We start from the raw sequence: 22,258 nt of genomic DNA, 5'->3' as shown, positions 1-22,258 counted from the left end.
ACTGTACCAACTGAACTATATCTCCAGTCCCTACCAACCAATTTTTTGATAATTTAGTTCTCTATGTAATTTCAGGTTATTTCCACTTTCTCAAAAGCAAACTTTAGCATGCACATTTAGGACAGCTGCTACTCAAATGTATGAGAGATACATACCTGAGTCCAGCCTTATTTGGAGGGCACTTCTGGCAGGCACCCATTACCTAGTTGCTGGTGGACAATGTGTTCCCCTTTCTTCTTCTTGGTAGGCGTATATGAGTCCTATCTGAGTCTCTGACACTTGGGAGTTGAATGGGGAGGTTATGCCTCTTTGAGGGTAATCCTGGATGAGCATTTGTGATAGGTGTCAGACTAAGCTGTAAAAGGCCTACCAGGGCTCTTGCAAAGATTCATGCCATCATTTCTGATCTCACATTAACATAATGCTGCCCACTCCAGAATTATACTCCAGACAATGACAGGCATTTGGGATATAAACTCCTGTATCTTTTTTCTTGGAGGTTGTATTAGACCACACTGTCCCACAGGGACAGTTGTAATTTCATATAATCAAGTTCTCCCAAGAAGTTATACTTCTTAACAATTTAGCTACAGCTTGAATGCCCCATTGCAGTTGGTGGCACAACTTTAACCCACCAAACCCTAAACTCTAGATTTTTGCGATTATGCCCCCACTACAGGGGACTGAACCCAGGGCCTCTTGCATGCTAGACAAGTGTGCTGCCACTGAGCTGCACCCCTAAGCCCAGGACTCTTCTTTTCATTCCACCTCAATACTGCCATCTTTTCCTATCCTTATAACCACTACTCAGATGCTTCTGGCCACATTCTCACCTTTTTTTTTTTTTTTTTTTTTTTAAATTTTAGAGACTAAGGTCTCACTAAATTGCTGAGGCTGACTTTGAACTTACAATTCCCCTGCTTCAGCCTCTGGGATTACAGGCGTGGGCCACTGGGACAACTAAAATGCTATTTGTTTTGTCCTCTTGTTGTTCATATGCCTATAATCCTTTCCCACAAATTGTAGTTTGGATGACCCAAACTTTCCCATTTCCTCTAGCTCAGGCAAGAACATGTCCCTTCTACCTTTGCCCCAAACCTTGTCGTTATTTGCTCACATTTTCTCTAACATGCTAAAAAATCTTTGTAATGGCAAAACGTGGTCTTTCTTCTTTTTAACCCATGATTTGATTGTGTTTGTTGCATTAATTGAGCACCACCCTGAACATGTTTGGATTGTTAGAAAAGAACTCCAGCTACTTAATAACACAAGTCAGCTGGGCATGGCTGCACTGGCCTGGAATTCCAGTTACTCAGTAGGCTGAGGCAGGAGGATCAACGTTCCAGGCTTGTCTGGGCAATTTAGTGAGAACCAGTCTCAAAATAAAAAAGGGATGGAGAAATAACTCAATGGTAGCTTATGCCCGAGTTCAATCCCCAGCATGGGGTTGTTAGCTCCAATATGGTGCCTACTATGTGCTAGAAACTCTATCAACTCACAGGCCTATGCTCATAGGCCTATGATGTAAACAAAAATACTAGCTACTGTTTACAGTTGAGGAAAATTGAGACCCAAAGATTCAGCGTCTTGCTCAAGGCACACACCTAAAAGCTGGTGGAACCAGGGAGCAGTCCAGGTGAGTCCAGAGTCTGATCCGAACCACATACTGTGCGGGTTCTCTCCCGGAGCAGGAAAGAGAATGGTAACTCACACTCCTGCTGTACTTATGACTAAAAGGGCACACTGAACGTGCTAAAGGCACGAATCCACGTAGGTCAAAAGCCCAGCACAATTAAGGGCTTTCCGGGCCCTTGTCCACCTCTCCGACCTCAAATCCTATCAGTGTCTTCCAAGGGGATACAAATGACCCTCCAACCCGTTTCCTGATCCTCCTCCTCGGAACGGGCTGCTGCTTGCACTGCCCTTCCCCCGTCCAGCCGTCCTTGGAGAATCCGGCTAAGTCATCGCCGCCCGGCCGCCTCCCCACGCGGACACCCTCCGCGGCGCGCTGCATCGTATTAACCTCCCCGCGGGACAGCAGGCGGGGGACTGCGGCTGGGTCTTATTGATTCTTCCTTCTGCAGCGCCGCTCGTGGTGACGCAGACTGGGAGCTGTTTGCCACGCGCTGCGGCCAAGAGGGACAGCGTCCGGGGACCCCGGTCGGGCAAAGCTTCGCGTCCTTCGAGCGATGGCTCTCTGGCGGGGGGCAGACACGCTGGCCTCGGGTGACCGCCCGTGACTCGTCCCTTCCGAGCGACGACCAGCAGAGTGGGCGGCAGCGTCTGCCGCGCAGCCCCGCCCGTCCCTCGCCCCGCCCACGCCCGTCGGCCCGCAGCCCGACCTCCGCCCCCGGCTCCCGCCCTCCAGCAGCCGGGCCGCCGCCGCAGCCGCCGCTGCCGCCGCACAAAGGCCGGCGCCGCCTCACCGCGCAGGGATCCGGAACCACGCGCGCGCCCCGCCCGGCCCGGTCCAGGCCCCTGCCTGCCGCCCCCGCCCGCGCCCCCCAGCCGCAGGAAGCCACAAGAGGCGGGCGCGCTCCCTCGGCGCGGGCCCGAGGCTCGCGTCGCTGAGCCTCCGGAGGGACTACTTTTCGTCCCCGCGGCGGGGCTACTTCCTCCCCCGCGGAGGCGTCGGGCGCTGGCGGCGCGCACGGCATGGCGGCGGCGGCGCGCGCCTGAGGAGAGGGGACGCCGGCGCGGTGAGGCCTCGGCGCGGCCTACACGCTTCGCTCGCCCGCTCGCTCCCCGCTCCGCGCCCGGCCATGGCGGAGCCCGCGCCTGCCCGACGTCCGGTGCCGCTCATCGAGTCGGGTAAGACGCGGCGCCGCGCCCCCCGGGCCCCGCGCCCCGCGCCGCCCTGACCGACTCCCGTCTTCCCTCCGCAGAACTGTACTTCCTCATCGCTCGGTACCTATCGGCCGGCCCGTGCCGCAGAGCCGCCCAGGTGAGCGCCGGCGGCCGCGGGGGGCGGGGGGTGGCGGCGCTCCGGGCTCGCCACTGACGGTGCGTCTCTGCCGCAGGTGCTGGTGCAGGAGCTGGAGCAGTACCAGGTTGGTGCCGCGGTCCCCGCGCGTCCCGCCCCCGGCCCCGGGAGGGCCCCGCCCGCGCCCCCGCGGCCCCGCGCCGGAGCGGTGGTCACGCGGGCGCGTTTCGTGTCTTTCCAGCTGTTGCCGAAGAGGTTGGACTGGGAGGGCAACGAGCACAACAGGAGCTACGAGGAATTGGTGAGCACCGGACGTTTCCGCCCGCGTCCTCTGCGCCGCCCCTGCCCTCGCCCCGGCTCCCCGCGACCGGAGCGCTGGGCGTGCGGCCGGGACCGCGGGCCTGTCCCCGACCAGGGTTTGTTTTGCTTTGGAGGCGGCGGGGTTTGTTTTGGCAGGGAGCGGCCTCCGGGGGCGGTGGAGGGGGTGCCGCGAGCTCGGGGCTGGGCCGAGCCTCCAGGTGCGGCTGCCTTCGGGGGCGGCGTGCGCCCGCCAGCCACTCAGTGGGGCCCTCTCATCGCCTGCCACCTTGGCCCGGCGCGTAAGGCGAGCTCTGATTGGCCGCTGCTCCTCTGCCCCGCCCAGGTCTTCCGACCACTTGTTCCCTAGGAATAGAGTCTTTGGTCTCCGAAGGTGGCGAAAGGTTTTCTTGGAGGTTTTTTTTTTTTTTTTTTTTTTTCTCTTTGCAGCGTGAGAAAAGTATTGCTGATTCGTGAATATTTCACTCCAATGCTTTGGCTGTTCTGAACAGTACAATTTTTGTTTTTACAGTACAGTTTTTCAATGCCTTAGGAAGTTGATTATTTACTTAATTTTATAGTTGATCTCGCTGTGTATAAAAAACATAGGCTTTGAATTAGTAAATTTTTTATTTTTTAAGCAATGTTAACGTGAATACATTTATACTTTATAATTTTTTTTTCTATTCTTAAGATATAATTAGGTTTTCTCCAGTTACAGTAATGCAAGGATTCATTTGTCCTTGGTGGAATAAACATTTTCCTGGGAAATATTTTTGGAAATTTGTATATTGGGGTAAAACATGTTTTTGGTTACCAGGCCATGTTCAGTATCATGAGTAAGGAAAATAATGGGGGAAAAAGAAACGTCTCAATTTCTATCACGGTTCTAAGCAGAAGGTGGTAAAATCTTAACATTCTTGTATTAAAAGTAAAAGGGGGGACTGGGGTTGTGGCTCAGCGGTAGAGCCCTCCTGTAGCACGCGCAGGGCACTGAGTTCCATCCTCAGCAACACATAAAAATAAATAAAAGTATTGTGTGCCACTACAACTAAAAATAAATAATAAAAAATAAAAAAATGTAAAAGAATTAGCTAGGGGATTTGTTATATGCATGTATGAACAGTAAGTATTAAATGTATGTTTTATACATATATGTTTTGGGGGGTTGGGATTTGTAAAATGGCTTTATCCGTGAAGCAGAAAAGCATTGTTGATATGACACTAAGTAATTCAAATGTACCTAAATGAGAATGTAATGATCCCCTATATACCATTAACAGATTTGAATTTGTTGCCAATTTGCTGTTTACTTTGGTTTCTACAGTCACTTTTAATATAAAGTGATAATTAAATACAAAAAAATAGAATAGTGGGCTATGGTGGCACATTCCTGTAGTTTCAGTAACTTAGGAGACTGAGGTTGGAGGATTGAAAGTTTGAGGCCAGCCTGGGCAAACTTCTTAAAAAAGGTAGGGATGTTACTAGGTGGTAAGACGCACCTGAGGTTCAGTCGTTAGTAACAAAATAAATAAGCAAATAAGAAACCCACCACCAGGTACCTTTTATCCAGCCTTAGTGATTAATCAAAAAATGTTGCATCTGCTAATCTCTGCCTCACTGTATTGTTTTTAAGCAGATTCCAGATAGCCATTCATTTTTTTTCTTGTTTATTTTTTTGCAGTACTGGGGACTGAACCCAGGTCCTTAGCATGATAGGCAAGCATTCTGTTACTGAGTTACATCCCCAGCCCTTTAAACATTTTAATTTTGACCCAGGGTCTTGCTAGCTCAGGCTAGCTTCAAACTTTCAATCCTTCTGCCTAAGCTTTCTGGGTAGGTGGAATTAACAGGCATGTGCCACTGCGCCTGGCTTCAGATAGCCATTTATTTCATTGGTTAATATGCTGGAGTATTTTAAAGCAAATTGTTTGGACTGCATCTCTATAAAGGCCTATTCAGTGGTACAGCATGTACTTAGCATGCACAGTACAAGACACTGGATTGGATCTCTAGGACCACAATGAAAAAAGGATCCTTTCTTTTTTGAACTGTGGATGGAACCCAGGGGCACTTAACTATTGAGCCACATCCCCAGCCCTTTTTATTTCAGACAGGGTATCCCTAAGTTTCTTAGGGCCTCCCAGCCTCCTGAATTGCTGGGATTATAAGTGTGCTCCACCACATCTGGCTTCTCTGAGTGTCTTTATGTTTAGTTCAAATTCAGGTCCATGCCAGGTGTGAGGCACTCCTGAAGTCTCAGTGTCTCTGGAGCCTGAAACGGAAGGATCACAAGTTCAAGGCAAACTTTAGAAGTTCAGCAAGGCCCTAAACAATTTAGGAAGACCTCATCTCAAAAAAATACAAAGGGGGGCTGGGGATGTGGCTCAAGCAGTAGCGCGCTGGCCTGGCCTGCATGCAGCCCAGGTTCGATCCTCAGCACCACATACAAAGATGTTGTGTCCGCCGAAAACTGGAAAATAAATATTAAAAAGTTCTCTTTCTTCTCTCTCTCTTTCTCTCAAAAAAAAAAAAAAATCGTCATGAAAAAAAAATACAAAGGGCTTGGGATGTGGCTCAATGGTTAAGTGCCCTTGGGATCAATCCCCAGTACTGGGGGGAAAAATGGCATTGATTATATAAAATTGTGAATCATCATTTTCCTACGCTATTACTGAAGAGACAGATATTTGTCTTATTCTGGGTATGTCATTGTTTCTTCTTGAAGTTATTCCATTTTCTCAATGGTTCTGAAATTTTGGTTAGAGTTATCTGGGAGCAAGTTCCAGATGTCCAAAGTGGGCTGCAAACCAGTTAAATCAGTCTTTATGGTGGGACTGGGCATCATTTTTTTCCCCATGGTGAAATGCAAGAAAAAAACCCAAAACTTTTAATGGAGGATATAACTGTATTGGAAAGGCACAGTGAAATCTAGTGTTTTAATCTTGTTTTCCTGAGTGTTAGTGGCACTTTTGATTTAAAGAGAGGAAGATCATGTATCAGTTGCTCTTTAAAATTTTTTTTTTGGTTCTGGGGTTTGAATCCAGGGGCATGTAACCACTGAGCCGCATCCCCAGCTCTTTTTATTTTATTTCTTAATTTTGAGAGCAGATCTCACCAAGTTGCTCAGGGCCTTGCTAAGTTGCTGAGGCTGGCTGGCTTTGATCTTGGGATCTTCCTAAGTGTCCCAACTTGTTGAGATTATAGGTGTGTACTGCCACTGTGCCTGGCTTTGACTGACAGATTTTTATGCCTGTGATTTTTCTTGATTCTGTTGGAATTACTTTTCTAGCTCCACTCATCTCCTATTCCTGTGTGCTGTGCTGATTACTTGCAGCAGTGTTTGGGAGGTTAGGTACTGACATTTGAAGCACAAAGTGCTAATTACTATTAAGAAACTTCTGAGGTCTACCTGGTTTTGATACTTTTCACTTTTGTGTTGGTATATCTGCCAGGAGGTGGAGAACATGAGTCCGATTGGGAAATCAAAGGTATTTTATCAAGCTCTTGTTGTCACCAGGGCTGATGAATAAAAACTTTTATATTGAGTCCAGGATTATTTTATATTTGGATTAATGATGAAGAACAAAAAGTGACAAAAGTGATCTCAAAAGTGCTTTTTTTTTTTTTTTTTTAGTGGTGCTGGGTATTGAACCCAGGCTCTTGTGCATGTAAGGCAAGCACTCTACCAACTGAGCTAAATCCTCAGCCCTAAAAAATGATCTTTACCAATAGTTCAATACAGGGTTATAACTATGGTATAGATCTATAATTATATGTTTGAGATTTTCTTTAGAGCAGTATTTCTCAGTTTGAAACATGGAGCATGTTGATGTTGCAGTGCTTTGGAAGTGCTGCTGACATTAGTGGATGGGGGCTGAGGACACTGTAGGTCTGCATGTGTGGGTTAGTCCTGCACAGTGATGTTTTCTCAATTTTCAATTTTTGAAAAGTTGGACCAGTTGTGATTAATGTCTTTAATCTTTAATATTGTATAGTATAATTCTACATTGAAAAATTAACACTTATTTGGCATTAAATAGGACTTGAAAAAAGATCTGGTTTTATGGCCTGTTGTTACCAATCATTTGCGGTGGATCTCTTTAAAGGTCCAGCTCTTAGTCATTCCCTGAATGCTGGTGATGTTATGATTGAGATCCCTTAGGGATGCACCATTAAATTTTATGCCAGTTACATTCATATCAGGTAACATTGTACATACATGAGTTAAAATTACATACTTTACTGTTTTTGTGGTTTATTTTTCTTATGTATAATTAACATAAAATGCACATGAACTAAAATTTTAGAGTGTTCAAATTGATAAATACTGGCATATGTTACAGCCATGAACCCATCACAGTAGTGAAGATGGTGAGCATTTCTCACTTCTAGAAATCTCCTTTCACTCCTTGGAAATTCCTCCCTGTACACTGGCACTACCTTGTCATCCAGCTTTTTGATATGTCCTCTGTGACTATATGTAGTTTGTGTTTTCTAGAGGTTAATGTAAGTGAAATTATGCAGTTATATATTTGTTTCCTGGCTTTCAAGATAGAACACAACAGATGAATTTTTTTAAAAAAATATTTATTTAGTTGTAGAGGAACACACAATATCTTTATTTATTTTTATGTGGTGCTGAGAATTGAACCCAGTGCCTTACACATATGAGGCAAGCACTTTGCCAGTGAGCTACAGCCCCAGCCCAACAGATGAATTTTTGAACTATCAGTTCACTTCTTTTTATTGCCTAATTGTATTCTATTGTGCAGATACATCACAGTGTATTATTAATTTATTCATCAGTTAGTGGACATTTTTGTTGTATTCTTTTTTTCTATTGGAGAGAAAGCTGCTAACATTAATACGCAAACCTTTATGTGTCTATGAGTCTTTTTTTTTTTCCACATGCTTAAATACCTAGGAGTGGAACTTAGCTTAGTATCACATACCTGTAATACTAGTGACCCTGGAGGCTGAGGCAGGAGGATCTCAAGTTCAAGGCCAGACTCAGAAATTTAGTGGGACTCTAAGCAGCTTAGCAAGACCCTGTTTCAAAATAAAAAAGGACAGGGGATGTATCTCAGTGATAATGTGCCCTTGGACTCAATCCCGAGTATTAAAAAAAAAAAAATGTCTAGAAATGAAATAGCTGGATTATATGACAGGGGTGTATGTGTACTTTTTTTGGGGGGCGGATACTGAGGATTGAACACGAGGATTTTACCTCAGAGGTACATCCCCAGTCTTTATTTTTATTTAAATTTAAGTTACCTGCATTGGCCTCAGACTGAATGTGTTCTTGCCTCAATCTCCTGAGTGGGTGAGATTACAGGTGTATGTCCCTGTGCTCAGCTTATGTGTAATTTTTTTTTAATCTTATTTTTTTTTGGTGGGGTTCTTTTTTTTTTTTGTCTTTTTTGGAACTGGGGGTTGAACCCAGGGCTTTGCGAATGCATGGCAGATGTTTTGCCACTGAGCTGCATCCCAGCCCTTATGTGTAATTTTTTTAAAAAATATTTATTTATTTTTTTTAGTTATTGGCGGACACAACATCTTTGTTTGTATGTGGTGGTGAGGATCGAACCCGGGCCGCACGCATGCCAGGCGAGCGCGCTACCGCTTGAGCCACATCTCCAGCCCCTTATGTGTAATTTTTAAAGAAACTGTTAAACTGTTTTCAGAATTTGTGGTAGTGTTATATTTCCATCAGCAGTTTCTCCACATTCTTGCAATGTTTGGGCTGGTCAGTCCTTTTCATTTTAGCCATCCTCACAGGTGTGTGGTAGTATCTCCTTAAAATCTTATTGTGTATTTTACTAAATAATGTCAGTCACCTTCACATGTTGATTTGCTATTTGTATTACCTTCTTTGGTGACATGTCGGTTCAAACTTTTTACTCTATTTAAAATGGGTTGTTACTGTTGAATTTGGAATGTCGAGTATTGTTGAGTTGAATATTATTGGGAACTCTTTTTGAGTTCTTTATTCTGGATATAGGTCCATCGTGAGATACATGCTTTGCAAATATTTTCCTTCAGCCTTTAGCAATCAACATTGCTTTTGAAGAAAGGAAGATGTTTTGATGAAATCTGATTTACCATTTTTGTTATTTATGGTTTGTGCTTTTTAGGTGTCACATTAGAAATCATTAGCTGGGCACAGTGACACGCCTGTAAGCCCAGCAGCTTTGGAGGCTGAGGCAGGAGGATGGCAAGTTCAAAGTCGACCATTAGCAAATTAGCAAAGCACTCAGCAACTTAGTGAGACCCTCCTGTCTCTAAATAAAATACAGAATAGGCCTGGGGATGTGGCTCAGTGGCTGAGTGCCCCTGGGTTCAATCCCTGGTTTAAAAAAAAAAAACCACAAAAATCAGTGGTCTAAGTATACATACGTCTTGTTTTTGACAATTTGTTCCATTGATCTCTTTAACTATATACCAAGAATACCAGACTGTTTTGATTTCTGTGGTTTTAAAACAAGCCTTGGAAGCCAATGTTGTTAACACTGCCACTTTGTTCTTTTTCAAAGCTGCTTTGGATTTTTTATGTTATTTTCATACAGATTTAAGAATAATACTGTTGATTTCTATAAAAAAAAAATTCTTGCTTGAATTTTGGTTGGGATTGGTTTGAATCGGTAGTTCCGTTTATTGTTTTCAGCTGTCTTTTATTTCTCCCAGCATGTTTTGTAGTTTTCAGTGTGTTTCATATGTGTTGTCAGATTTATCCCTAAACATTTATTGTTTTTTTGGTATTATTTAGTGTTATTAAAACTTAACTTTCCAACCAGGTCTTGTCCAATAAGCATGTGGCTCCTGATCATCTGTTGCAAATCTGCCAGCGCATCGGCCCTATGTTGGATAAAGAAATTCCACCCAGTATTTCAAGAGTCACTTCTTTACTTGGTGCAGGAAGGCAGTCTTTGCTACGTACAGCAAAAGGTACCTTAATTTGAAGAAGTGTTCTGCTTTGTATTAATAGCTTAATAATTATTATAATTGTGACGTAATGTAAGTATTGTGGAAGAAAGGTGATATGTAACTAAATCATTCTGTGGACTATAAAATTCTCTGCATTTAGCATAGAACATTGAATCCTATTACCTAAGTGTTTAATGGGTTTTTCTGCATTTAAAAAATTGCTCAAGATACAGATGTTAAGCTAAAAAGCTTGAATTTATTATGAGATGTGTTTGAGGTTTTATCAATGTGAGTTCTTAATTTTTTCATTTTGTAGCTCACTCGTAACTTATTGAATGTAATTGTATGTGTCTAATAAACTCTTAAAATGCTAGAAGTATTTCCTTTGCTATTTAGATTCCGAGAGCCCTTTGTTACCAGGGGAAGTGATTTTCTAAGGTTGGTAGCGGTTTGAAAACAAGCACCAAAAATGTAAAATTGCATGGTTCTTTTTTTTACACTATTTTTTTGGCAAATTATGTGCTAGTAAAATGTTTGAAATTGCTATTTTTCTGTTAGCTTGGTACAAATGACTTAGACTTAAGTATATGTATGTGATACTATCTATGTATAATGTGGCTAAACTGCTAATGGGCAAGATGGTTGGTTCCTCCCATCCTGAGCCTCCTCCCTTGACTCTCTAAGAGCAGTCGCTGGGATGCTCCCTCTTTAGAGGCACCATGAGGATAAAGCTTGACTGAGGAAGAACAGCCTCCCTCTTGGTTTGCTGCCTGACTGGTTTGTCCAGGTAGCTGTTTCCTAGTGCTCTGTAGCCATGCCACATGTTGGCTCTAATCAGGAAACTGTTGGTATTCTTCCTTTTCTGTGTTCCTATTCACTTGTAATTACTCTGTTGTAGGCTGTTACTTAGTAGTTACTTGGGCAGCATGTTTTCCTCTGTTTTCTGTGTCAAGCTCAATGTTGTTCTGTGATGAGCACTGTTTTAGAATTGGCAGACCTTGGAAGAGACTTGGTCAAGTGCATAGGGTAGGGCCCTGTTTCTCTATTGTTTTGTACTGGTGCCATGAGAGGATGCCTGGTAACTGCTCTTTGGTCATGATAGTGGTAATGGATCCATTCATGTAAAACTATATGCCTGTTAGTTTGGGGCACCCGAGGCTCATGGAGGTTAAGTATGCTGCCATCCCTCCCTTGTCTTTGAGTTGTGAGGTAGCTAAACTTGAGCACAGCAGACTGCCCATGACTTGTGTTCTGCTGCTGTCTCCTAGGAGGAAAGACACTTTTTCTTCAGTTCTTTTCTTGTAGGTCAGGGAGGGATGGGGCTTTTTGAGTTAATGTGCAGACTCACCGATCCTACTTATATGCCCTTCTGTAAAGGATTATCTGTGATCCTAAAATAAAGGGAAAGCTATTTAATTTGTCAATACTTCCTAAAGAGACCAAAGTCGTGGCAGTATTGGCCAAATTAATTTTAAGACTAAACAAGTCAAGGACTTTTATATGTGAAATAAATTAAAATTTTTCTCAATTTTCAATTTTTGAAAAGTTGGACCAGTTGTGATTAAGGTCTTTAATATTGTATAGTATAATTCTACATTGAAAAATTAACACTTATTTGGCATTAAATGGGACTTGAAAAAAGATCTGGTTTTATGGCCCATTGTTACTAATCGTTTGCGGTGGATCTCTTTAAAGGTCCTGAAATCTTTGAGCCTCAGTTACCTCACTTGTAAATTGGCGAAAATACCTACCTCACAGGGTTGTTGTGAGGGTTTAATGAGATAATGTATGTGGAAAGCACTTTGTGAACTGTAAAGTGCTACACAAATGTTAGTTGTTGTTGCTGCTGTATCTGAGATGTCCTAAGTTTTTTTTTTTTTTTTTTTTTCCCCTTCAGAAATAGTCTAATAAACCTCCAGGGCTTTTCTGTTAAAGTATATTATAGTTGGTAAAACTTTGAATAAACAGTTTATTACAATATACGTAAGTATTCTATAAAATCTTTCTTGGGGTTAACTTTCAAGATTTTATGTGTATCTAAAATTCATTTTAAAGACTGCAGGCACACAGTGTGGAAGGGCTCTGCCTTTGCTGCTCTTCATAGAGGAAGACCTCCTGAAATGCCCGTGAACTATGGCTCTCCTCCAAATCTTGGTAAGTGAGGTGGGCCTTGGTGATGCCTAAAGTTCTTTTAATTTCTTGATAAAATTTGTAAATGTCAAATTTAAAAAGGAAATACAGGCAGGGTTGTTTTTTAAGTAGTGATACATATCAAATTTCAAACTACTGTTTTCTTAAAATAATTAATAAAATTAATGAAAACAATCATTATATTAAGAAGTCTGAGCTGGGCAAGGTGGTGCACATCTGTTATCCCAGCAGCTTGGTAGGCTGAGGCAGGAGGATCCCAAGTGCAAAGTCAGCCTCAGCAATTTAGCCCTAAGCAACTCGGCGAGAGACCTTGTCTCTAAATAAAATATAAAAAAGGGCTGGGGATGTGGCTCAGTGGTTAAGTGCCCTTGGGTTCGACCCTTGGTACTGGGGGGGAAAAAAAACAAATGCCTGCATTAGTGATTATGGTAGAACAGAATTGGAAAGAAATTTGTGTTCTTAGGATTTCTCAAACAAATTTATTTAGTTTTTCACAAAAAATATTGGCTTTCCTCTTAACCATTTTCATTGTTTTTTTTTCCTAGTGGAGATACATCGAGGAAAACAGCTCACAGGGTGTTCCACTTTTAGCACAACATTTCCAGGAACTATGTATCAGCATATAAAAATGCACAGAAGGATTCTCGGACATCTATCTGCTGTTTACTGTGTAGCATTTGATAGAACAGGACATAGAATCTTTACAGTGAGTTAACATTTTCTACTAAATTGGGTACTGCCTGCAGCACTTTAGTGTGCTTCAGCATCATTTAGGAAATTTTATAAAATTTGTAGGTTCTTATTTCCAATCTTCAGAGATTTCAACCAAGTAGGTCTGGTATGGGGCCCATGAATTTGTATTTTAAATAAGTACCTCAAGTGATTTATCGACAAATAGTCCTATGTGCTGTTTTGAGAGATAATGACTTAGAGCAGTGATTCTTAAGCATGATCATTAAGGATGGTTGAAATTTATGCTTGTGTAGGCTGGTATAGTGGCCTGTAAACCCTGCTACTTGGGAGGCTGAGGCAGAAGGATTGCAAGTTCAAAGCCAGTTTCAGCAATTTATCGGGCGTGGCTGTAAGCAATTTAGTGAGATCCTGTTTCTGAATTAAAAAAAAAAAGTGAACAAAAGAACAAACAGGCTGGGGATGTGGTTCAGTGCCCCTTGGTTCAATCTCTAGTACCAAAAAAAAAAAACCAAATACACATCTAATACTTTAGTTCATTTTGAACTTATTGAATTGTCACTCTGTACTTAATCTAAATGTAAATTAACCCCAAATCCAGAAACAAATCTTCAAGCTGTTAGAAATATTCATACATTGATTAATCGTTAATTCTGGAAAATGGATTGATTATAGATAGCATTTCTGTGTTCAAGTAGTTATTGGAAAGCTGTACAGAAATATTTGGAATTTAACATTTTTAATGTTTTTAAGGGAAGATTAGAATGGGTGAGAAGCTAATTTAATTGCAGGTGTGAGATTCAGAGTACATAATCATTGTGTGATGAATGATGGATGCTGGATGGTATTGTGTATTTGAGACTTTGTTGTTTGGTTATTTGAAATAAGGATGCTTTTCCCACTTTTTGGGGGGTGGTGGTGGCGGAATTGTCACTTAGTCTTGTTCAGGCTAAGAAGTCTAGATCTGTCTTAACATTTATTGTCTAATTTAATTTGGTGAGCTGATCTAATACTTAGCTATTGTTAACCAATACAGTTGAGAAGGAACTTCTAGTTGGGTGTATTAGTTGGTAGACAATTTTGGGGTAAGTAGTATTTATAATGTGATCTGACTCATAGAAATGGTAAGTTCACAGTGTCTTTAGGCTTTTCCTTCGAAGAAAAATACATTTCCTTATGTATTTTGACTGTAAGAACCATGGCGAAGTATTCTACAATTGGAAGGAAGGGAGGAAGAGTCAGATATTGGATTTGTGCAGTATATAAAAAGTACTCTAATAAATGATTCAGAAGATTTGCTGAACTGATATATGTGTTTGGTGTATTTTTCTTAGGGTTCAGATGATTGTTTGGTAAAGATTTGGTCAACACATAATGGCCGCCTGTTATCTACATTAAGAGGTCATTCTGCAGAAATTTCAGATATGGCAGTGAATTATGAGAACACTATGATTGCTGCAGGGAGCTGTGATAAAATCATCAGAGTGTGGTGCTTGAGAACCTGTGCTCCTGTTGCAGTGCTCCAAGGACACACAGGATCAATTACATCTTTACAGGTAAATTAACTCCCTGAACATGTGGATGTTACTGCCTTTACCTTCAAAACTCTTTCTCTTTGGAACAGAAAAATATAAAAGTGCTTAGTGATTATATGGTGTGGTTTTTTTGTTTTTTTTGGTGGTGCTCCGGTTTAAACCCGGGGCCTTGTGCATTTGAGGCAAGCACTCTTCCAACTGAGCTATATCCCCAGCTCCATGATGTGTTTTAAAGTTAGGTAATCAAGAGAAAATTATCATTTTTACTTCAACTAATCATGGAAGGGGTAAGATAAAAATCGAATGTAGCAGAACTTTATCAGAAAGCTTCATGGGTGACTTACTGCCTCTTTGAAGCTGATTATTGATCTGGATGAATGTCAATTAAAAACTGATGTCCAATGAATCAAAATGCATTCTGCTGTCATATATACCTAATTTAAAAAAAAAAAAGATGGATTCTCTGGTTTTGGCTGTACTGGGAATTGAACCCATGGCCTAAAAGGCATGTTGGGCAAGTGCTCTACCATTGAGCTGCATCCCTTGCCCTCTTTTATTTTTTATTTTATTTTCAGTACTGGAGATGGAATCCAGGGGATTTTTACTACTGAGCTACATCCCAGCCCTTTTTATTTTTTTGAGACAGTCTTGCTAAGTTACCTAGGTTGAACTCGTAACAAGTACGTGGGATTAAAGGCATGTGCCACTGCACCCAAATTTTTTTTTTTAAGCCTGGGTTTTGTTTCGTTTCTTTTTTTTTTTTTTAATATTTATTTTTTGGTGTAGATTGACACAACACATTGCATTTTATTTTTATATGGTGCTGAGGATTGAACCCGGGTCCCGCCCGTGCTAGGTGAATGCTCTACCACTGAGCCACAATCCCAGCCCCCTCAAATATTTTTAAAACTTGTGAATTTTGATAAGTTGATTAGATTTGTTGAAATATTAAAAGAAATTTTCCACAATAAGTGAAGGATTATCTTGAACCTTTTTTCCAAAATGGAGTCACACACCCCTATGGACCTGTTAATGTTAACCTATGGCTATTCTTAGCCATTTTGCTTTGTGCTTAAAGTCTAGATTTGATATTCTGCAAACAATTCAGTATGTATTTCTAAAAGACAAGGATTTGTTTTTTTTTATTTTTTTAAATTTTTTTAGTTGTTGATAGACCTTATTTATTCATATATGGTGCTGAGAATTGAACCCAGTGCCTCACACATGCCAGGCAAGTGTGCTGCTGGTGAGACCAAGCCCCAGCCCCAAAGATTTGTTTTTGAAAACTGTCATCACACACTATTTGTTGATGTTCACATTTATAGTTACTTTATGAATGGCATGATTTTATTTACTTAATCAGGAGTAGAACAGAGACTGGATTTCACAGGTGGTTGCTCTAGATTAAGATAGTTAAACCATAAATTTTATCCCCCTTGCCAGTGTTTCTTTGTTGAAGGAACTTAGGGTTGTTGATTGTAGTATACCCATAGTTTGGATGTTAACAGTTGAATCATTGTGGAGTTTAATATGGTCCTGTATTTCTCTTAAGTTGATGATTGTGTGGAGAGCAGTAGTTACCTTCAATGTGCATGAAAGTCACCTGGAGAGCTTGCTTAAAAATAGCTTGTTTTTGGGCTGGGGATGTGGCTCAAGCGGTAGCGCGCTCGCCTGGCATGCGTGCGGCCCGGGTTCGATCCTCAGCACCACATACCAAAAAAGATGTTGTGTCCACCGAGAACTAAAAAATAAATATTAAAATTCTCTCTCTCTCTCTCTCTCTCTCTCTCTCTCTCTCTCTCTCTCTCCCCTCTCTCACTCTCTCTTTAAAAAAAAAAATACAAAGCTACTTGGGAGGCGGAGGCAGGAGTATTGCAAGTTCAAGGACAGCCTAGACAATATAGCAAGACCTTATCTTGAAATAAAATTAAAAAAAAAAAATAGCTTGTTTTTTTTTTTTTTTTTTTTTTTTTTTTTTTAGGAGAGAGTGAGAGACAGTGAGAGAGAGGGAGAGAGAGAGAATTTTTAATATATATTTTTTTAGTTCTCGGCGGACACAACATCTTTGTTGTTATGTGGTGCTGAGGATCGAACCCGGGCTGCACGCATGCCAGGCGAGCGCGCTACCGCTTGAGCCACCTCCCCAGCCCCCAAAAATAGCTTGTTTTAAAACAGCTTGCTAGGATTCTGAATTAAAATGTCTGGGATGGGGCTTATGAATTTACAGTTATATTGCAAGATATGTGTGTGTTTATGTCAACAATTATATTGCAAGATTCTAGATGTTCATTGAGAATTGGTCACAGTAAGATGTAAATTTTTCCATCAAAAGGAGCAAAATATCTGGTGATATCTCTGTAGTATATTCATTGATTGCTGCCTTAGATTGATTAATTCACTTGGGACTAAAAATGGTGCCCTTCTGCCATTTTTTGAAAATTACATTTTGTTAGGTGGAAGTCAATTGTTACATGATTTGTAAGACATATATATATGACATATATATATATGACATATATATACATATATATATATATGACATATATATATTTATTTATTTTATTTTAGTTGTAGTTGGACACAGTATCTTTATTTTTATGTGGTGCTGAGGATTGAACCCAGTGCCTCACACGTGTGAGGCGGACGCTCCAAAACTGAGTTACAGCTGTAGCCCGATTTGTAAGACTTTTCAAGGCATGTTTGGGTCTGATTTGAAGTTGGTTAAAACTATGGGAGAGGCTTAGTTTTTATGTATAGGTTTCTTTAGGCTATACATTATTGGTGTGAAGTTCTGTGCTAAAAGGTGACTTGACTGCATGTGGTGTGGTATCTATAGTCCTAGCTATTGAGGAGATTGAGAGGGAGGATCACTTGAGGCCAGGAGTAGTGATAGTTGAGACATCAAGAGAGATTGATTTAAGATAGGGGGAAAAAGTAACTTCTCAACATTCTGGTTAGTATTCTCAAGACACAAGTTATCTTTGTATGATGAAGTTATAAATGAAATAGTGTTTTATTTTGAAAGTATAAGGAAGAATTTTGGTTGTCCATTTATTTTTAGGCAAGAAATAATTCTCTAGAAAGTTTTGTAGTTGGAAAATTAACTTCAAATCCTAGATAGGTTTCACAGTTTATATTTTATAATTTGATAAGAACTTATAGACATAATAGCAGCAAATAAGAAATCTTAACTACTTTGATAGGATGTTTATTTTCAAACTATTTGGAATTCATCATTGTGAAAGTGGAACCCTGGTCTTTCCTGAATTCTTTTGGTAACAGGAGCCCACATGTGTTTATTGTCACTGGAGGAGGTCCAAGGAGGTCCTGGAGGGGGAATCTCTCACCTCAGGACCTTACCTGACAGAATGTAGTTTCAGCCTGTATGTTATATACTGAGGCATGAGGTTGATTTAGGAAAGCCAGGAGTACATAGCCAAGGGAGAATGCAGGCTGTTGTGAGAGTGAAGAATGTTTTTTGGGTTCTTTTTAAAAAAAACTTGGTGAGAGGTGGGCATGGAAAGGCATTGGGTATGGTATTAGTATCAGGTGATCACATAATGGTTTATGGTGGACTGGCTACCATAGATTTAGTGGATGATTTTAACAGTATGTACACACAATGATTTTAACAGTATATAGACATGAGGTCAAAGAAAATAAGTAGGATTGAAGCATAGAGTGAATAGGTTACAGTACACAGGAAAGAACATCATAAGCCATTATCTGATCAAAAGAAATAACATGGCTGGGTGCAGTGGAGATTGCCTATAATCTCAGTGGCTTGGGAGGCTGAGGCAGGAGGGTAGCAAGTTCAGAGCCAGACTCAGCAAAAGCAACTCATTAAATAAAATACAAAAAGGGCTGGGGATGTGGATCAGTGGTTAATTGCCCCTGAGTTCAATTCCTGGTACAAAAAAAAAAAAAAAAAAAAAAAAAAAGGTATAACCAGTAAAAGCCACAAGTAGAACCTCTGGTTAAGTTAACAGTAGTTTGTGAACATTCCACAGGAATGAAACATTTTAATACATAGCTGGCTTAAACTAGTTTTCCTTTTAAAGACAACTGAAAATTCTGAAAAGAGGTGGAAAAAACCCTGAAGTAACAGTATAATGAGAAATTAAGATGTCAAAGTCTCATAGATATGTAAAGCCTAGAGAGGAATTATTAAGAGGCGTTGGCCAATTACAGAGAAATGAACTTGTGGATGCTTAGTAGGGTCTTGGAGGTCAGGATCTTGAGTTTGGGAACCAGTGGAGTTGTATCCTGGAAGCAGGAGTGAGCCAGTTAAATTTACCTTCACAGAGTCTGAAGCCAGGCTTCCAGTCATTTTAATTCACCTGGATCGGTAATCTGGGATTGTTGGGCCCTTGATCCATCTGCAGGTAGAAGCAGAAGTTATATTAGAGGAAGATAACATCTGGAGCCTTGTGCTGTCTATATATGATGCTGACACTAAAATGTAATGAAGTATGAGAATATAAAAGAAAAAATACGGCCGGGCTCAGTGGCACACGCCTGTAATCCTAGCAGTTAGATAGGCTGAGATAGGAGCATCATGGGTTCAAATCCAGCCTCAGCAATGGTGAGGTGCTAAATAAGTCAGTGAGACCCTGTCTCTAAATAAAATACAAAATAGGGCTGGGGATGTGGCTCAGTTCAATCTCTGAGTTCAATCTCTGGTACCCCCCCCAAAAAAAAAAAAAAAAACAAAGAAAGAACCAAAATAAAAAATAAGTTATAGAAGGACACAAACATGACCAGAAACAGGAGAAATAACAGGTGAAAGAAATAGATCTGGAACATCTATTGCCTGGATCCTCAGACTATCTTGGAAATATCTGTTTTATAAGTTCACCTAAAAACCAAACAAACAATAAATTAAATTTCCTCAGAGAATGAAAAGGTAATAAAAAGGAAACTCCAGGATTGAAATATATAACTGAATTTAAGGATTTAGCAGATGATTTTAACAGCATATAGACCCAATGAAGATATTGGAGAATTAGTGAACTGGGAATGAGGTCAAAGAAAATACGTAGGATTGAAGCATAGAGTGAATAGGTTACAGTACACAGGAAAGAACATCATAAGAGGGAGAAGACTTAACTTCATGGGGTGGTGGTGCACACCTGTCTCCCAGCAATTTGGGAGGCAGAGGCAGGAGTATTGCAAGTTCAAGGTCAGCCTTAGCAATTTAGTAAGACCTAAGCAACTTAGCAAGATCCGGTCTTAAATGGGGGAAAAAGGGGCTGGAGATGTGGCTCAGTGGTTAAATGTTCCTGGGTTCAATCACTAGTACAAAAAAAAAAAAATTTACAATAAAACTATAGAAACAAAAGATAAATAGAAATCTTTTTACCCAGAGGGAAAAAAGAGAGATGCTACCAGCCTCTCAATAGAAGCAATGGAAGTTGATAGATAAAGGAGTAAAAGGAGTAATATTTTTGTAGTATGAATAGAAAATGTCACAACAGTCAAGAATTCTGAAGCTGTTGAAAGCATTGAAGACAAGGTATAATAAATGCAGTTTAGAAAAAATGAGAATTTCTTGGCATTGGAATAGCATTGAATGGAATTTCAAATAGTATTTAAAGAGAGAGGGAATGTGATCCTGGAAGAATGGAAATGGAAGAAGAAATGAAGAGTTTAAAAAAAATCGGTAAGTGTGAAATAAACATTGTTAATAGTATAAAGAAGTATATTATCTTCTAGGTTATAAAATCTATATGAGATTAAATAATAACATGCATAGCATGAGGCCATAGATTTAGTATTCTAAGGTTTTTCAATTGTTTTGAGAAGTGAAAAATAGAAGTTTATGTTAGATTTTAAAGTAAAAAGGCATTTTTTGTCAAACTCTAGACTAACAGCTAAAAAAATAGTAAGAGAATGTGTAAACCAAGTGTGGTGGTACATGCCTGTAATCCCAATAGCTCAGGAGGCTGAGGCAGGAGGATCACAAGTTCAAGGCCAGCAATTTAGCTTTTTTGTGGCTCAGTGGTAAAGTGCCTATGGGTTCAATCCCCTGAAAAAAAAAAAAAAAGTGTAAACTACTAAGCTACCAGAGACTGGAAATAAGTCTTGTAAAAAAGAAAGCAAGAAAAAAGGAAAGAGCTGGGCATGATATAGTGCATGCCTGTAATCTCAGAGGCTTGGGAGGTTGAGACAGGAGGATTGTGAGTTCAAAGCAAAAGCAAGGTGCTAAGCAACTCAGTGAGACCTGTCTTTAAATAAAATACAATATAGAGCTGGGAATGTGGCTCAGTGGTTGAGTGCCCCTGAGTTCAATCCCCGGTACCACCCCGCACCCCGCAAAAAAAAAAAAAAAAAAAAAAAGGCAATGTATGGGAGAGAAAATATACAAGGAGGTCATTAAATGTCAGTATACTTCCATTAGTAGTAAATGAATTAAATGGTCCACATAAGAGGCAGAGACTTCAGACTTAGTTAAAAAATGAAATCCAACTATATGTCTTACCTTCAATATAAGAATATACTAGGTCAAAAGTAAAAGATGGGAGAAATTGTTTTTGCATACATTAATAAGGGTGTAGTCATACTAATATCAAATAAATACTCTTTGAGGCAAATAACATCTTTAGAGAGAGAGAGAGATAATCAATTGTGATCAAACACTGGGGCTAGGAATATAGCTCAGTTGGTAGACTGCTTGCCTCACATGCAGAAGGCCCTGGGTTCAATTCCCAGCACCTCAAAAACAAAACAAAATGATAGTGATTAAGCTTTTTATTAAATAAGAGTTCTTAATTTGTAGTATATCCTCAAAATACATAAAGCAAAAATAGATCCTTAGCGAGAAATTGACCTTCATAATCATAACAGGGAAATTTGAATACCTTTGTCTGTTAGTAAAAGAAAGAATCTTTCGTTAAGAATATAGATTTGAGGGCTGGGGATATGGCTCAAGCAGTAGCGTGCTTGCCTGGCATGCATGCGGCCCAGGTTCGATCCTCAGCACCACATACAAACAAAGATGTTCTGTCTGCCGAAAACTAAAAAATAAATATTAAAAAAAAATTCTCTCTTAAAAAAATAAAAAACAACAAAAGAATATAGATTTGAGGGCCGGGGCTGTGGCTCAGTGGCAGAGCGCTTGCCTAGCATGTATGAGGCACTGGGTTCAATCCTTAGCACCGCATACAAAAATAAAGGCATGCTGTCTACAACTACAAAAAAAAAAAAAAATTTAAATAGATCTGACTATGTAAGAGGCTTGTACCATTACACATTTAGAACCTTGCATTTAATATTTATACCACAACTACAACTTTTGGTCACAAATAGGGTGTTTATTATGTAAATATTGTCCCCATTTTTTGAGCAGCAAATGTCAGTCTCAACAGATTTAAAAATACTGTAATAATTATATTGTTGTCAGAAGATATCTATAATTAAGACAAATTACCAACAACCAGAATTGTTAATAGAGCAATCTTTAATTTTATAAATTAAGTAATAAAATTACTCAAATACCAATGAAGAAATCACAGTACACATTTAAGAATGTTTTGAACTGGCTAGTAATGAAAATATTACAAATTAAAACTAGCAAGAGGTACTGTTTGGGAACCAACCTCCAAAGTGTTTTACTTTGTGATTCTTACCTCTAGTTCTCAGCCTTCTCTGTATTTCCCCTATTGAGTAGGATTGACCTATGTTACTTAAAGGGTATTGGCAAAATAATGTAGTATGACTTTTGTTTTTGGTATTG

The 22,258-nt window shown here is 40.3% G+C and overlaps 1 protein-coding gene across 2 annotated transcripts in view; it reads left to right on the top strand.

Moving 5' to 3' along the window:
- Positions 1-2,453: 2,453 nt before the first annotated feature.
- The window catches only part of Brwd1 (bromodomain and WD repeat domain containing 1), a 121,487-nt gene continuing 101,682 nt past the window's right edge, over positions 2,454-22,258 (top strand). For both annotated transcript variants that reach the window (XM_026399392.2, XM_077795417.1), the window contains exons 1-8: positions 2,454-2,811; positions 2,886-2,944; positions 3,021-3,050; positions 3,165-3,224; positions 10,018-10,168; positions 12,203-12,301; positions 12,844-13,004; positions 14,323-14,544. In XM_026399392.2, coding sequence (XP_026255177.2) covers positions 2,763-2,811; positions 2,886-2,944; positions 3,021-3,050; positions 3,165-3,224; positions 10,018-10,168; positions 12,203-12,301; positions 12,844-13,004; positions 14,323-14,544 — 831 coding nt within the window. In that variant the 5' untranslated portion in view covers positions 2,454-2,762. The remainder of the gene's footprint in view (positions 2,812-2,885; positions 2,945-3,020; positions 3,051-3,164; positions 3,225-10,017; positions 10,169-12,202; positions 12,302-12,843; positions 13,005-14,322; positions 14,545-22,258) is intronic.

The sequence above is a fragment of the Urocitellus parryii genome, chromosome 2 (genome assembly GCF_045843805.1).
Source record: "Urocitellus parryii isolate mUroPar1 chromosome 2, mUroPar1.hap1, whole genome shotgun sequence".
In the NCBI taxonomy this organism is placed as follows: Eukaryota; Metazoa; Chordata; class Mammalia; order Rodentia; family Sciuridae; genus Urocitellus; species Urocitellus parryii.
The sequence above is the reverse complement of the archived record's forward strand: the minus strand, read 5'-3'. Positions and strand labels throughout refer to the sequence as shown.